We start from the raw sequence: 17,033 nt of genomic DNA, 5'->3' as shown, positions 1-17,033 counted from the left end.
CAATCTGGAGACACGCAAGACCTCGGTGGTGCTCACCGTCGTACACTTAAATGAGGCCAGGGAGTACTGGGGTCTGGCGGACTTCCTGACCGGCCGACACCAAACCCTCTGCTTCAGGGGAACCACATCGCCATCAAGCGGTGTCCCACAGGGCACCAAGCTGGGCCGCTCTGCTTCCTCATCCATATCAATGACGCTCTGAAGGACAAACACCACCTGTGGAAGCACGTAGATGACTCCAACTCTGGCATCACTATCAACCAACAACTCTCCTAACTTCAGTGTCCTTCATCACAACATCAACCTTCAGGAGTGGACTACGGCTAACAACGTCATCATCACCAAGACTGTGATGATTTACGGCCAACAACGTCATCATCAACCACGCCAAGACTGTGATGATGTACGGCCAACAACGTCATCATCAACCACATCAAGACTGTCATGATGTACGGCTAACAACGTCATCATCAACCACATCAAGACTGTGATGATGTACGGCTAACAACGTCATCATCAACCACATCAAGACTGTCATGATGTACGGCTAACTACGTCATCATCAACCACATCAAGACTGTGATGATGTACGGCTAACAACGTCATCATCAACCACATCAAGACTGTGATGATGTACGGCTAACAACGTCATCATCAACCACATCAAGACTGTCATGATGTACGGCTAACAACGTCATCATCACCAAGACTGTGATGATGTACGGCTAACAACGTCATCATCAACCACATCAAGACTGTGATGATGTACGGCTAACAACGTCATCATCAACCACATCAAGACTGTGATGATGTACGGCTAACAACGTCATCATCAACCACATCAAGACTGTCATGATGTACGGCTAACTACGTCATCATCACCAAGACTGTGATGATTTACGGCTAACAACGTCATCATCAACCACATCAAGACTGTGGTGATGCACATCAACCTGGGTGCAGACAGCTTCTTGGTGTCTGCACCGCTACCATCTAATCTTCCTCATACCATCTGTACCTTCTCCTCCGACTGACATCACTAAGCGTGTCACCAACTGAGCTCAGGAACGTCTATACCATCTTCACTCTACCTCAGCTCACCTACGCCTCCCCAGGATAGTCCTCCTCTTTTTTTTTTTTTTTTTTAAACGCCTACCCTGAGAGACCAGCTGGAAAGAGTGCAGAAAAAAAAAAAGAAAGACAAGCAGAATCATACTGGACCCATCTCACACCACCTACCAAGAGGTCTTCATCACACTGAACCTGTCCTCCCTCTCCGACCAACCCCAGCGGCTCACAAGGCAGTTTGGCAATACAATGCTGACACATCAACGTAACCCTCCGCCCATCGCTCCTCCACCACGGACTGCCGTTCGTCACCACAATCACGTTTCCCAATCAGAGTTCGCACAGACAGTCCCATACCAAACACTGTAAACGTCATCCATGAAAAAGAGCACAGCTATGCAGGTGAACAGCCCAGTCTTCTGTTGGTTACGCTACGTGGTAAGTCAACTGTTGTATTATTCTAATTATTCATCACTTAATGTTCAAGCAAGCTCATTGTCTACAAAACACACCGTAAACTTCGTAAACTACACACAGAGTGAGAGAATGATATAAATATTAGTGGAGTAATATCTATCAAATCTGTAAATAAGCCACTAACATACATGAGTTATCATGATCACGCATCATACACGACCAGACAGTCACCATGTTGACAATGTGTCACCTAGCAACAGCACTGTTGACACTACTCACCTTGCATGTAGCTGGTTCGGGTCATGATGCAGCAAATAACCTCACCAGATGGTCAGGCTGGACTCCAGTCTACACGACCTTCCGGGTCAGGCCTTCTGAGGTCACACTAAATGTTATAGGTCACTCTCAGCTTTTTAATGGCTTTGTTCTAACTAAACGTGTCAACTCGCCTTCCGATTTTCTTTCGTGTCCATCAATATCCAAAATACACTTATGAGGCAGGTGTGTCAAGTCTAGGGTACAAGTGCATGGAGGGAGAGTGTGCCTTCCCTCACGATGAACCAATCGCTGTGTTCCTGAGTGGTATAAATGACCATGTGATCCCATGCAGGGGGAGGGTACTGAAGATACGGTTATAACTACTGTCACCGCGCCAATGCCTGGCGTTCAACATCACGCTGGGCTGTCCGACCCACTAGGGAACATAACAGGTACACACCAGACACACTCGTACTTTAACCACAAGACACGTCCTTACTGTATACACAGGACACACACTGTATACACCGGGGAAACCCTTACCGTATACAATGGACACACCTACACAGCATACACTGGACACATAATACCAGCACAACGTGAAGGCTGGGAAGTCTATTCCGGGACCTTGTTTTTAAAACCAGTCTCCCAGCAACGAGCTAAGACGTCATCCATCTTCCGGGAAGCATAAGTGTTCACCTAATATGAACACAATGTTGTTCAGAAGACTTTACTCCTACCGGTAGTTAAATCTGCTGAACACAGACGGGGACATGCACCAACAAAGGCATAGAAAACCCCGGCTGATATGATATTGCTTATTATCACATCGACAAAAATAGCATGATTCTGTCTTCTGCTCGTTCACAACAAATCTTTTATCAATATTTTTTTTTTTTTTTTTTGCGTGTTGAGTGCAGGCGCGATGAGAGATATGGTTCTGTATCTTTCCCTCTCTTATCACGAACATAATCAGAGAACTTAAAAGTCATTCATCTACCCCTAACGTATCTTAACCTAAACCCACAACCCATCAACCTAATGGTGAACTTCCTAACAATCTAATCCAACCGAATCTTCATCTGTCAGCCAAGATCGAGGCTCAACGGTTGTCCGGAAAAAAAAAAAATACAAAAATAAAATCTCATATAAACACATCCTTTCATGTCTTTCCCAATTACTATGACCTGGCACATATTGCAAGAGGTTTTTCCTCTTCCCCCAAAATTCGTCAATACTTTCCCTTGTGTTTTCTTTTTTTCCCTTTCATTGATCTTTCTATATTTCAATTAAGGCCTTATATAGGCTTTATATTCCCTATGTTTAGGATGCGGCCGTCATGAGCGGGGCGGGGTTACTAGCGCCGATGATCAAAATTTTGCCGCCGATCAAGATTCGAGCGCCGATCTTCGCCAAGATTCCGGCTCCGATCATCAGTATTCTGGTGTACTTCAAAGATTCTGCAGCTGATCAAGATTCGAGCGCCGAACAGTCAGGGACCTTGGGGAACTGATAATCAAGATTCGGGAGCCGATCCTCAAGATTCTACTGCTTATCATCAAGATTCTGGACCCGATTATCGAGATTTTGGCGTGGGAGGATGTAAATAGCTTCCCCCCAGAGTTCTGAGCAAGCAGCAATCACGCAGATACCAACACCAACTCAAACCTCAACACAGAGGCGACGGCCAACCACCTCGGCCATTAAGAAGAGTTCGCTTCGTCTCGCACTGGTGTAACAACGGAAGCCATGTTTACTCGGAGCGCCGATTCTCAAGGTCAAGAGCAGCGGGTCACCATTAACCTGGCTGTTGTCCTCACCAGATCTCATCCTCTCAGTTCAACAGTTATTTTGAACGTGTATATAAAGGTTATGATTATATATTTCACAAAAAAAGAGAAATATATGGAAAATATACGGTCCATCATTAGAAAACGAGGGCAATGGATACGGTACTTTTTACATAGCAACAAAGTTTGGTAAAACGACAGCTAGGATGAACCAGATATTCCTCACTAGCCTAATATAACCTATCCAAACTTATCTGAACTAAATCAACCTATCATATACTATGCCAACTTAAATAAACCTAACCAAACATATCCTATCCGAAACTACCCAAACTTAACCTAACCTAATCGAAACTTACCTACTCTAACTTATCTTATCCCAAACTAATCTAACTTAACCAAAGCAAACCTATCCTAACTTATCCTAACCGAAACTAACCTACTCTAACATAACCTATCTCAAACTAACCTAACCTGATATATCCTATCCATAACTAACTTAAACCTAACCCTAACTTACCCTTTCCGTAACTAGCCAAAACTAACCTAACTTATCCTTTCCGTAACTAGCCAAAACTAACCTAACCTAACTTATCCTTTCCGTAACTAGCCAAACCTACCTTATCCTTTCCGTAACTAGCCTAACCTAACCTAACATATCCTATCCGAAATTACCTTAACCAGAGCGACCCTAACTTAACCTAAACTAACCAGCCAAACCTAACTTATCCTTTCCGTAACTAGCCAAACCTAACCTATCCTTTCCGTAACTAGCCTAACCTAACCTAACATATCCTATCCGAAATTACCTTAACCAGAGCGACCCTAACATATCCTAAACTAACCAAACCTCTTCAAACATTGCTTGAACTGAACGTTTATGTGGGGGTAAAAATTCCGCTCGCGCTCTGCTGACGTCGGAAACAATTTAAGTATATCTACATTGTAACTTTTATGACCAAACACAAGTCACCATCTGGACAGCTTCTGCTAACCACTATTGAGGAACAGCTGCACCTGACCCGTGATATTTAAAAAGGAGGTCATCAAAAGCCCTACTATAATAACCGTGACCTTGGTTCTGACGTCATGCTTCCAATATCCATTTCTTCCGCAATGGGGGGAAGTGTTTTCACTGGTGGGGCTCCATGTGGTACGTCAACTACTGTATCACTGTAATCATTCATCACTTAACCTCCAATCAAGATCATTATGTATACAACATGCCATTTACTCTGTAAACATTCCTGTATATCTGCCATCCTGGCTATCTAAATGTACCTCACTCATGTGCTTATCCAAAGTGAGGGAACATCCAGCTCACCCTAATTCTAAGCCCTTGTATGATTAGCTAACTACTAACTATCATGACCTCCCAGTTCTGTGGTATTTGTAACACCTCAACTATGTATTTTCAGCCAAATGGCTGCCTACATCCAATCAACCGTTAGTTATATATCTATCTATTTACAAATCTATCTCAAGTTTGTTTTTTCATACTGCTGAGCGGGGTCCTGTGTGAACTTGTATGTACCCTAAATTACTTCTTACTTAGGGCAGACATCCTGAATGATGATAGCAACTCAGGACTTTATCATCTTAAGTTAGGCCTATTTTACGAATCAGGGACATACGAAAAATCACACATGTTGTTATGTGACATAGCAATATGGGTATCAAATGAAGACATCTATGAAAGATATTCTTGTCAAATTCACAAGAAAAGTAATTAGGCATAAAATACGGGACTTTAGCAATATTCATTTGACTCATGCATCTAATGCTACCCACTTTGAGCACTTTAATGACAGGAGAATCATTCTGCCCTCTTTCAGACAAACCGCTGACATACCGGATGACATACCGCTGAAGAGAAGGATGGAAGGACTCTTTTGAACTGAATCACAGCTTAAACGTATCTTATGCCAAAACACGACACAAAGCAGGAACCTTCAAGTACCGAGCAAGCACAAGAGAGTATAAGGAAGGCACCAAGAATACATGATGATATGTGTACATCAGAGACACATTCAATTAAACACTTGTGTGTATCATGTAAGCAACGAATGTTGCATGACACACTCAAATGTATCATGTAAGCTACGAATGTTACGACATACACTTTCAAATGTATCATGTAAGCTAAAAAAGTTACACGACATACACTCTCAGGAACTCTCTTATTTTGTGGAAAAAAATAAACAAGTACACGGTTGACTATAAAGAGTTTCGAATGTCTGAGAAATTTTTACAGGCTACAGAATACTTTCAAGGGGAGGCCTCCACCTGTCTGTCGCCTTCGAGACATTCAGTCTTTTGTTGATCCAGATCTGCTTAGCTGATAAAAACTGCATGAAGTTCTGTCTCTTAAGACACGAGAGGGAAATGCATAGTAGCTGTGATCAGAGTTAACGATAACCAAAACACAAAGTAAGTCACGAAACGATCATTAAATCACAGATCCCGGCATGACTCGAGGTGAAAGGTATGGTATAGAAGTGGTCTGAGGAGGCAGACTGATCTGCAGGTCGACGGAGATTTACAAACTGACGGAAGACTTTGCTCAATAACCATTATGATATAGCAACTTACGTACATCTTGGCCACACAAGTCACTATGCAGAAAAACAGGTGAACCGCAGCACCAAATGTATCATCAGAGAAAAGGTGTCACGATGGACCAGCTGCCACCAACCAGTACCTCAACTATGGGGCACAGCAGCAGCTCCTTCTATACAACATGTTTTCAAATGGACCGCCTGACCTGTGCTACCCTTGCCGTATAGATATATAAGTTCAAAGAATTTGACGATAAGTTGGAAATGCCTCATCCCTTTCATTCAGATGTTTGCATATGAACTTGCACTGCACTGCAACTGTCAAAAGTATGCCGACATGTTGCGCTGCAATGCTGTGTTCGGCAAGTGTTACTCAAGGCATGTTAAACATGAAAGTATGTTAAAATACATACAAGCATAATGAGTTTGTACAGAGGACCACTCAACTATATATAAACGTAGTTTGATTACTGAAATAAAGTAAAAAAAAAAATCCTTGTAAGCATGTTCATATTTATAAACTTTACATAAGGATGCCAGGAGTCTTCAACTGATACCCATATTGCCATGTTTCCTGATGATATGTGTAATTCTTCATATAGATCCTGACCTGATGACTGTTCTAAGTCAAACGTAAACTATTAAATCCTGAATTGCTCCGTGATGCAAAGAGTCTACCCACCTCAGCCACAGGATTTATATAACTTTGTTAACTTCTGTATGCTGTCTGCTTGAAATCATTCCATAATACCATCCAAAATGGTACTCATCTTTCAAATAAAATTTTATTACAAAAGTGCTTCTTCACATCCTTTCTAATATGTTCCTTAATGTCATTTTATGGACTCTGGCTGTGGGCACATGTTTCGGCGAGAAAGTCTTACCCTCATGTTGCCTCGTGTGTGTGTGTGTGTGTGTGTGTGTGTGTGACTACCTGAGAGTACACAAAAGGAGCTACTTTTTACATTCAACGGTGTCCTTCCCTAAATCATTCACATATCACAGCTTCCACAGCTGTGGAACACATACCATAAGACTTTTTTTCACTCACGCATTTCTCGTTTCCCTTAAGTACTGACACAGCGCCCCATCCACCAAGGGAGCATGTACACTATCACGAAATGCAGTGACCCTAGGAACACTTCAGGGAATTACGTAACTCTTCCCCTAGGGGTAAAAAAAAATCACCTGCAAATGAGTCATTAATCATTTCACCTCCAGCGATCGTGTGAAACAGCATCACTTAACAAGGGAAATGTTCTATTTACGCCATCAAATTGCGCATCGATACATAATTCCCTTTTAAGGTAATCAAAGGATGCACTTCATTCATAAAGTCTATCCATGGTGCAAACCTTCGTAAAAGACACGTATGATATAGCCATATCCTCAATCATACTCGTTACACTCCCATATAAATCCGGGTCAACGGCAGCGTAGGTAGGTAGACGTTCATCCCACCACAGATACTATGCTACTGAACCCCTGGGCCCTGCACCTAGGTGAATGTTATCAGCCAATGATGCCTATTACCCTATTTTTTTTCTCTATATATATCCTTAATTGATGAGGTCTAGAGAGATTTCCCCACATTCGCCCTTTATGGATGAATTTCAACCTCTTTAAATATTCATAATTGAGGAAAACAATGGCGCAGCACTCTTGAGTATCGCTGAATAAAGGGAACAGAAGACGCACAAAATTCCAGCCGGCACCATGTCAACGTGTGTGAAGGACCCTTCTCTGGTCTTTATTTCAATGGCGAACCAGAGCTTCACGCCATTGAAAGTTTACGGCTGATGACACTTCGTATGCCAGTTACGTACAGCCCTGGCTACTCTCTCCGTATGCAAAAAAAATAACTTTACCTTGGATTAACTCTGTGTGTGTGTGTGTGTGTCCTTGATGCTGTGTCTACACGCACTGTTTACTCTTCCTGTATGTGTCTGTTGACCGTGTTACTATGCAAGTTGTTTGTGTGTTCTTGATGTGTCTACAGGCGAAAACTTACAAATATCCAAAAGCGGGGAATAGCGATGTTATTTCCAGTGTGGCGGGGTAGCGACAGAATGGATGAAGGCAAGCGAGTATGAATATGTACGTGTGTATATATATGTATGTGTATGTATATGTTCATACGTATATGTATGTATATGTGCATGTATGGGCATATATATATATATATATATATATATATATATATATATATATATATATTTCTTTTTTTTTTTTTTTTTTTGCTGTCTCACGCGTTAGCGAAGTAGCGCAAGGAAACAGACGAAACAATGGCCTAACCCACCCACATACACATGTATATATATACACACACGTCCACACACGCAAATATACATACCTATACATCTCAATGTATACATATATATACCCACACAGACCTATACATATATACCCATGTACATAATTCATACTGTCTGCCTTTATTCATTCCCATCGCCACCCCGCCACACATGGAATAACAACACCCTTCCCCCTCATGTGTGCGGGGTAGCGCTAGGAAAAGACTACAAATGCCCCATTCGTTCACACTCAGTCTCTAGCTGTCATGTAATAATGCACTGAAACCACAGCTCCCTTTCCACATCCAGGCCCCACAGAACTTTCCAAGGTTTACCCCAGACGCTTCACATGCCATGGTTCAATCCATTGACAGCACGTCGACCCCGGTATACCACATCGTTCCAATTCACTCTATTCCTTGCACGCCTTTCACCCTCCTGCATGTTCAGCCCCGATCACTCAAAATCTTTTTCACTCTATCTTTCCACCTCTAATTTGGTCTCCCACTTCTCTTCGTTCCCTCCACCTCTGACACATACATCCTCTTTGTCAATCTTTCCTCACTCATTCTCTCCATGTGACTAAACCATTTTAAAACACCCTCTTCTGCTCTCTCAACCACATTCTTTTTATTAACACACATCACTCTTACCCTATTATCACTTCTCGATCAAACCACCTCACACCACATATTGTCCTCAAACATCTCATTTCCAGCACATCCACCCTCCTCCGCATAACTCTATCCATAGCCCACGCCTCGCAACCATACAACATTGTTGTATGGTTGCATTCCTTCAAACATACCCATTTTTGCTTTCCGAGATAATGTTCTCGACCTCAAAACATTCTTCAAGGCTCCCAGAATTTTCGCCCTCTCCCCCACCCTATGATTCACTTCCGCTTCCATGGTTCCATCCGCTGCCAAATCCACTCCCAGATATCTAATACACTTCACTTCCTTCAGTTTTTCTCCATTCAAACTTACCTCCCAACTGACTTGACCCTCAACCCTACTGTACCTAATAACCTTACTCTTATTAACATTTACTCTCAACTTTCTTCTTTCACACACTTTACACATCACTCTTACCCTATTATCACTTCTCGATCAAACCACCTCACACCACATATTGTCCTCAAATATCTCATTTCCAGCACATCCACCCTCCTCCGCATAACTCTATCCATAACCCACGCCTCGCAACCATACAACATTGTTGTATGGTTGCATTCCTTCAAACATACCCATTTTTGCTTTCCGAGATAATGTTCTCGACTTCAAAACATTCTTCAAGGCTCCCAGAATTTTCGCCCTCTCCCCCACCCTATGATTCACTTCCGCTTCCATGGTTCCATCCGCTGCCAAATCCACTCCCAGATATCTAATACACTTCACTTCCTTCAGTTTTTCTCCATTCAAACTTACCTCCCAATTGACTTGACCCTCAACCCTACTGTACCTAATAACCTTACTCTTATTAACATTTACTCTCAACTTTCTTCTTTCACACACTTTACCAAACTCAGTCACCAGCTTCTGCAGTTTCTCACATGAATCAGCCAACAGCGTTGTATCATCAGCGAACAACAACTGACTCACTTCCCAAGCTCTCTCATCCACAACAGACTGCATACTTGCCCCCCTTTCCAAAACTCTTGCATTCACCTCCCTAACAACCCCATCCATAAACAAATTAAACAACCATGGAGACATCACACACCCCTGCCGCAAACCTACATTCACTGAGAACCAATCACTTTCCTCTCTTCCTACACGTACACATGCCTTACATCCTCGATAAAAACTTTTCACTGCTTCTAATACCTTGCCTCCCACACCATATATTCTTAATATCTTCCACAGAGCATCTCTATCAACTCTATCATATGCCTTCTCCAGATCCATAAATGCTACATACAAATCCATTTGCTTTTCAAAGTATTTCTCAAATACATTCTTCAAAGCAAACACCTGATCCACACATCATCTACCACTCCTGAAACCACACTGCTCTTCCCCAATCTGATGCTCTGTACATGCCTTCACCCTCTCAATCAATACCCTCCCATATAATATACCAGGAATACTCAACAAACTTATACCTCTGTAATTTGAGCACTCACTCTTATTCCCTTTGCCTTTGTACAATGGTACCATGCAAGCATTCCTCCAATCCTCAGGCACCTCACCATGAATCATGCATACATTAAATAACCTTACCAACCAGTCAACAATACAGTCACCCCCTTTTTTAATAAATTCCACTGCAATACCATCCAAACCTGCTGCCTTGCCGGCTTTCATCTTCCGCTAAGCTTTTACCAAATCATTTTCCCTAACCCTCTCACTCTGCACACCACCTCGACCAAAACACCCTATATCTGCCACTCTATCATCAAACACATTCAACAGACCTTCAAAATACTCACTCCATTTCCTTCTCACATCACCACTACTTGTTATCACCTTCCCATTAGCTCCCTTCACTGAAGTTCCCATTTCTTCCCTTGTCTTACGCACTTTATTTACCTCCTTCCAAAACATCTTTTTATTTTCCCTAAAAAGATTTAATGATACTCTCTCATCCCAACTCTCATTTGCCCTCTTTTTCACCTCTTGCACCTTTCTCTTGACCTCCTGCCTCTTTCTTTTATACATCTCCCACTCATTTGCATTATTTCCCTGCAAAAATCGTCCAAATGCCTCTCTCTTCTCTTTGACTAATAATCTTACTTCTTCATCCCACCACTCACTACCCTTTCTAATCTGCCCACCTCCAACGTTTCTCATGCCACAAGCATCTTTTGCGCAAGCCATCACTGCTTCCCTAAATACATCCTATTCCTCCCCCACTCCCCTTACGTCCTTTGTTCTCACCTTTTTCCATTCTGTATTCAGTCTCTCCTGGTACTTCCTCACACAAGTCTCCTTCCCAAGCTCACTTACTCTCACCACTCTCTTCACCCCAACATTCTCTCTTCTTTTCTGAAAACCTCTACAAATCTTCACCTTCGCCTCCACAAGATAATGATCAGACATCCCTCCAGTTGCACCTCTCAGCACATTAACATCCATACATATATATATATATATATATATATATATCATCCCTCACGTGTCGTAGAAGGCGACTAGAGGGGACGGGAGCGGGGGGCTAGAAACCCTCCCCTCCCTGTATTCTAACTTTCTAAAAGGGGAAACAGAAAAAGGAGTCATGCGGGGAGTGATCATCCTCCTCGAAGGCTCAGATTGGGGTGTCTAAAAGTGTGTGGATGTAACCAAGATGAGAAAAAAGGAGAGATAGGTAGTAGTGTTTGAGGAAAGGAACCTGGGTGTTTTGGCTCTGAGTGAAACGAAGCTCAAGGGTAAAGCGGTGAGTGGTGGGAATATTTTGGGAGTAAAGTCAGGGGTTCGTGAGAGGACAAGAGCAAGGGAAGGAGTAGCACTACTCCTGAAACAGGAGTGGTGGGAGTATGTGATAGTGTAAGAAAGTAAACTCTTGATTGATATGGGAAAAACTGAAAGTGGATGGAGAGAGATGGGTGATTATTAGTGCATAAGCACCTGGGCATGAGAAAAAGATCATAAGAGGCAAGTGTTTTGGGAGCAGCTGAGTTTTGATGCACGAGACCGGGTTATAGTGATGGTTGATTTCAATGCAAAGGTGAGTAATAAGGCAGTCGAGGGAATAATTGGTGTACATGGGGTGTTCAGTGTAGTAAATGGAAACGGTAAAGAGCTTGTAGATTTGTGAGCTAAAAAAGGACTGGTGATTGGAAATACCCGATTTAAAAAGAGATATACAAAAGTATACGTATGTAAGTGGGAGAGATGGCCAGGGAGCGTTACTGGATTACGTGTTAATTGATAGGCGCGCGAAAGAAAGACTTTTGGATGTTAATGTGCTGAGAGGTGCAACTGGAGGGATGTCTGATCATTATCCTGTGGAAGCGAAGGTGAAGATTTGTAAAGGTTTTCAGAAAAGAATGACAAAATGTTGGGGTGAAGAGAGTGGTGAGAGTGAGTGAGCTTGGGAAGGAGACTTCTGTGAGGAAGTACCAGGAAAGACTGAGTGCAGAATGGAAAAAGGTGAGAACAAAGGACATAAGGGGAGTTGGAGGAGGAATGGGATGTATTTAGGGAAGCAATGATGGCTTGCGCAAAAGATGCTTGAGGCATGAGAAGTGTGAGAGGTTGGCAGATTAGAAAGGGCAGTGAGTGGTGGGATGAAGAAATAAGATTATTAGTGAAAGACCAGAGATAGGCAGTTGGACGATTTTTGCAGGGAAATAATGCAAATGACTGGGAGATGTTTAAAAGAAAGAGGCAGGAGGTCAAGAGAAAGGTGCAAGAGGTGACAAAGAGGGCAAATGAGGGTTGGGGTGACAGAGTATCATTAAATTTTAAGGAGAATAAAAAGATGTTTTGGAAGGAAGTAAATAAAGTGCGTAAGACAAGACAACAAATGGGAACATCGGTGAAGGGGGCTAATGGGGAGGTGATAACAAGTAGTGGTGAAGTGAGAGAGAGATAGGGTGAGTAATTTAAAGGTTTGTTGAATGTGTTAAATGATAGAGTGGCAGATATAGGGTGTTTTGGTCGAGGTGGGTGCGAAGTGAAAGGGTTAGGGAGAATGATATGGTAAACAGAGAAGAGGTAGTAAAAGCTTTGCGGAAGATGAAAGCTGGCAAAGCAGCGAGTTTGGATGGTATTGAAGTGGAATTTATTAAAAAAGGGGGTGACTGTGTTGTTGTCTGATTGGTATGGATATTTAATGTATGCATGACTCATGGTGAGGTGCCTGAGGATTGGCGTAATGCTTGCACAGTGCCATTGTACAAAGACAATGGGGATAAAGGTGAGTGCTCAAATTACAGAGGAATAAGTTTGTTGAGTATTCCTGGGAAATTATATAGGAGGGTATTGATTGAGAGGGTGAGGGCACGAATAGAGCATCAGATTGGGGAAGAGCAGTGTGGTTTCAGAAGTGGTAGAGGATGTGTGGATCAGGTGTTTGCTTTGAAGAATGTATGTGAGAAATACTTGGAAAAGCAAATGGATTTACATGTAGCATTTATGGATCTGGAGAAGGCATATGAGAGTTGATATAGATGCTCTGTGGAAGGTATTAAGTATATATGGTGTGGGAGGTAAGTTGTTATAAGCAGTGAAAAGTTTTTATCGAGGATGTAAGGCATGTGTACGAGTAGGAGAGGAAAAAGATTGGTTCTCAGTGAATGTCGGTTTGCGGCAGGGGTGCATGATGTCTACATGGTTGTTTACTTTGTTTATGGGTGGGGTTGTTACGGAAGTGAATGCAAGAGTTTTGGAGAGAGAGGCAAGTATGCAGTATGTTTTGGATGAGAGAGCTTGGGAAGAGACAGTTGTTGTTCGCTGATGATACAGCGCTGGTGGCTGATTCGGGTGAGAAACTGCAGAAGCTGTAGACCGAGTTTGGTAAAGTGTGTGAAAGAAGAAAGCTGAGAGAAAATGTGAATAAGAGCAAGGTTATTAGGTACAGTAGGGTGGAAGGACAAGTCAATTGGGAGGTAAGTTTGAATGGAGAAAAACTGGAGTAAGTGAAGTGTTTTAGATATCTGGGAGTGGATTTGGCAGAGGACGGAACCATGGAAGCGGAAGTGAGTCGCAGGGTGGGGAAGGGGGGAAAGTTCTGGGAGCGTTGAAAAATATGTGGAAGGCGAGAACATTATCTCGGAAAGCAAAAATGGGTATGTTTGAAGGAATAGTGGTTCCAACAATGTTATATGGCTGCGAGGCGTGGGCTATAGATAGAGTCGTGCGGAGGAGGGCGGATGTGCTGGAAATGAGACGTTTGAGGACAATATGTGGTATGAGGTGGTTTGATATGAGGTGTTTGATCGAGTAAGTAATGAAAAGGTAAGAGAGATGTGTAGTAATAAAAAGAGTGTTCTTGAGAGACCAGAAGAGGGTACTTTGAAATGGTTTGGTCACATTGAGAGAATGAGTGAGGAAAGATTGACCAAGAGGATATATGTGTCAGAGGTGGAGGGAACGAGAAGTGGGAGACCAAATTGGAGGTGGAAAGATGGAGTGAAAAAGATTTTGAGTGACCGGGGCCTGTGCATAAAAGAGGGTGAAAGGCGTGCAAGGAATAGAGTGAATTGGAACGATGTGGTATACCGGGGTCGACGTGCTGTCAATGGATTGAATCAGGGCATGTGAAGCGTCTGGGGTAAACCATGGAAAGTTTTGTGGGGCCTGGATGTGGAAAGGGAGCTGTGGTTTCAGTGCATTTTACATGACAGCTCGAGACTGAGTGTGAACTAATGTGGCCTTTGTTGTCCTTTTCCTAGCGCTACCTCGCGCACATGCGGGGGGGAGGGGGTTATTATTTCATGTGTGGCGGGGTGGCGACGGGAATGAATAAGGGCAGACAGTATGAATTATGTACATCCGTATATATGCATATGTCTGTGTGCGTGTATATATATATTTTTTTTTCATACTATTCGCCATTTCCCGCGATAGCGAGGTAGCGTTAAGAACAGAGGACTGGGCCTTTGAGGGAATATCTTCACCTGGCCCTCTTCTCTGTTCCTTCTTTTGGAAAAAAAAAAAAAAAAAAAACGAGAGGGGAGGATTTCCAGCCCCCCGCTCCCTTCCCTTTCAGTCGCCTTCTACGACACGCAGGGAATACGTGGGAAGTATTCTTTCTCCCCTATCCCCAGGGAAATATATATATATATATATATATATATATATATATATATATATATATATATATATATATATATATATATATATATATATACGCTGAGATGTATAGGTATGTATATGTGCGTGTGTGGGCGTGTGTATGTGGGTGGGTTTGGCCATTCTTTCGTCTGTTTCCTTGTGCTACCTCGCTAACGCGGAAGACGGCGACAAAGTACAATAAATATATATATATATATATATATATATATATATATATATATATATATATATATATATATACATATATGGACGACAATATACAATTATACTTTTCAGTCACCTGATAAATCTTCTAAAAGTCTTCTTATTTACTTCCCCCTTCGACCAACTGTTGCCAGCGACCACAAACAACACAGCGCGCACTTGTATGTGCCCTCAACTACTTTCCAGTTTCACGACAGACATCCTGAATGACGATAGCAAATCAGGAATTTAATAAGTTAGGCCTATCATTTTACGAGTAAGATCATACAAGAAATCACACATGTTTTTATGTAACTCTCTCTGGCCCAACATCAGCGCTTTATGTTAAGCCGTTCAAATTACGTAATATCTTTGCAGGTGAGGAGTTAGTCTGACCGACACCATGGAGCCATAAATACCATCCTCAAGCGTAACCTTGAGCAGGGACCCACTGAACCTGCATCACGCTTCGTCTGTCAGCGAAGGTCGTCCAGCTGATGGCCGCACAGCGTCGGCTCCAGGAGAAGAGAGGGAGAAAGTGGCACAGCGGCGGTGACAACTGTGAGGCAGATACATCCTGGATACATCCTGGATGTCACAGAAAGACTCGAAACGCTAAAAGAGTCAGAGTTTGAAGCAATACAACTCAGGTGACACAAGACATTCTACACCCTAAGTGCTTCGGACCAGAGTGCTACACCCTAAGTGCTTCGAACCAGAGTGCTACACCCTAAGTGCTTCGAACCAGAGTGCTACACCCTAAGTGCTTCGAATCACAGTGCTACACCCTAAGTGCTTCGAACCAGAGTGCTACACCTTAAGTGCTTCGAATCACAGTGCTACACCTACACCCTAAGTGCTTCGAACCAGAGTGCTACACCTTAAGTGCTTCAAACCGGAGTCAGAATGTGAAGCAGTACAATTAAGTGGCACAAGACATGCTACACCCGTACGTACTTCGGACTCCAAGATGTCCCGACTGAGGAGACAACGTTAGTCATCATCTACCAGCAATGACAGATGTTACGAACTCAATACATATTCAGGCAAGGTCGCCAGTAACATATATGTTACCAATACTATACTGATCCTTGTCTTCCAAGGACGTTAGATTTGTTGTTTCATAACGGGATAACACTATCATAAAGTTATGGGATTGAATTAAAGACCAGCATTACAACTACTTATATTGAAAAGGAATTGAAGTGTACAAAGATAAACACACTAAGGGCACAACTCATTTACGTTAACACTGAATATGAGTTTAACATTGAACATGAGTTAAAACAGAACATGAGTTAACATTGAACATGAGTTGACATTGAACATGAGTTAACAATGAACATGAGTCAACATTCCAGATAAGATTTCAAGCCAGGAGATCTCTTTCCTTTATGACAATTTGTTCGATAACATTACACTTAGACCTGACGTGACACAGTAAACATCATCGTTACAGTTAGCTAAACCTGACGTAACACAGTAAACATCTTAGTTACACTTAGCTAAACCTGACGTGACACAGTAATAACGGGCTTACAGCACAGCACTCGGGTAACGGGCTTACAGCATGGGGACCACTTACCTCGCTGGGCTAGAGAGAGAGGAATCAAATCTCAGCGGGTGTCATGAGTATTTATTACAAGTAAAGACGAGTGTTCGCCCTGCTAGCTTATAACGCTACCCTTGATTGGCTATGGGACTAACAGCAATTCTGATTGG

General features: G+C 42.5%; 1 protein-coding gene across 5 annotated transcripts in view; it reads right to left on the bottom strand.

Annotated features, from left to right (window-relative positions):
• Positions 1-17,033, bottom strand: part of LOC139756002 (polyamine-transporting ATPase 13A3-like) — a 417,344-nt gene that overhangs the window by 311,051 nt on the left and 89,260 nt on the right. The window contains exons 1-2 of one of the 5 annotated variants that reach the window (XM_071674928.1): positions 7,447-8,251; positions 1,765-2,060 (exon numbers count right to left, since the gene is read on the bottom strand). The exons of 2 other annotated variants lie outside the window; for them this stretch is intronic. In XM_071674928.1, the coding sequence (XP_071531029.1) occupies positions 1,765-1,789 (25 nt within the window). In that variant the 5' untranslated portion in view covers positions 1,790-2,060; positions 7,447-8,251. Of the gene's footprint in view, positions 1-1,764; positions 8,252-17,033 lie in introns of those variants that run through there. 2 more of the 5 variants (XM_071674929.1, XM_071674927.1) reach the window with 2 other exon arrangements.

The sequence above is a fragment of the Panulirus ornatus genome, chromosome 20, assembly GCF_036320965.1.
Source record: "Panulirus ornatus isolate Po-2019 chromosome 20, ASM3632096v1, whole genome shotgun sequence".
NCBI classification, from domain to species: Eukaryota; Metazoa; Arthropoda; class Malacostraca; order Decapoda; family Palinuridae; genus Panulirus; species Panulirus ornatus.
Note: the sequence above shows the minus strand (reverse complement) of the source record. Positions and strands in the feature narration are given on the sequence as shown.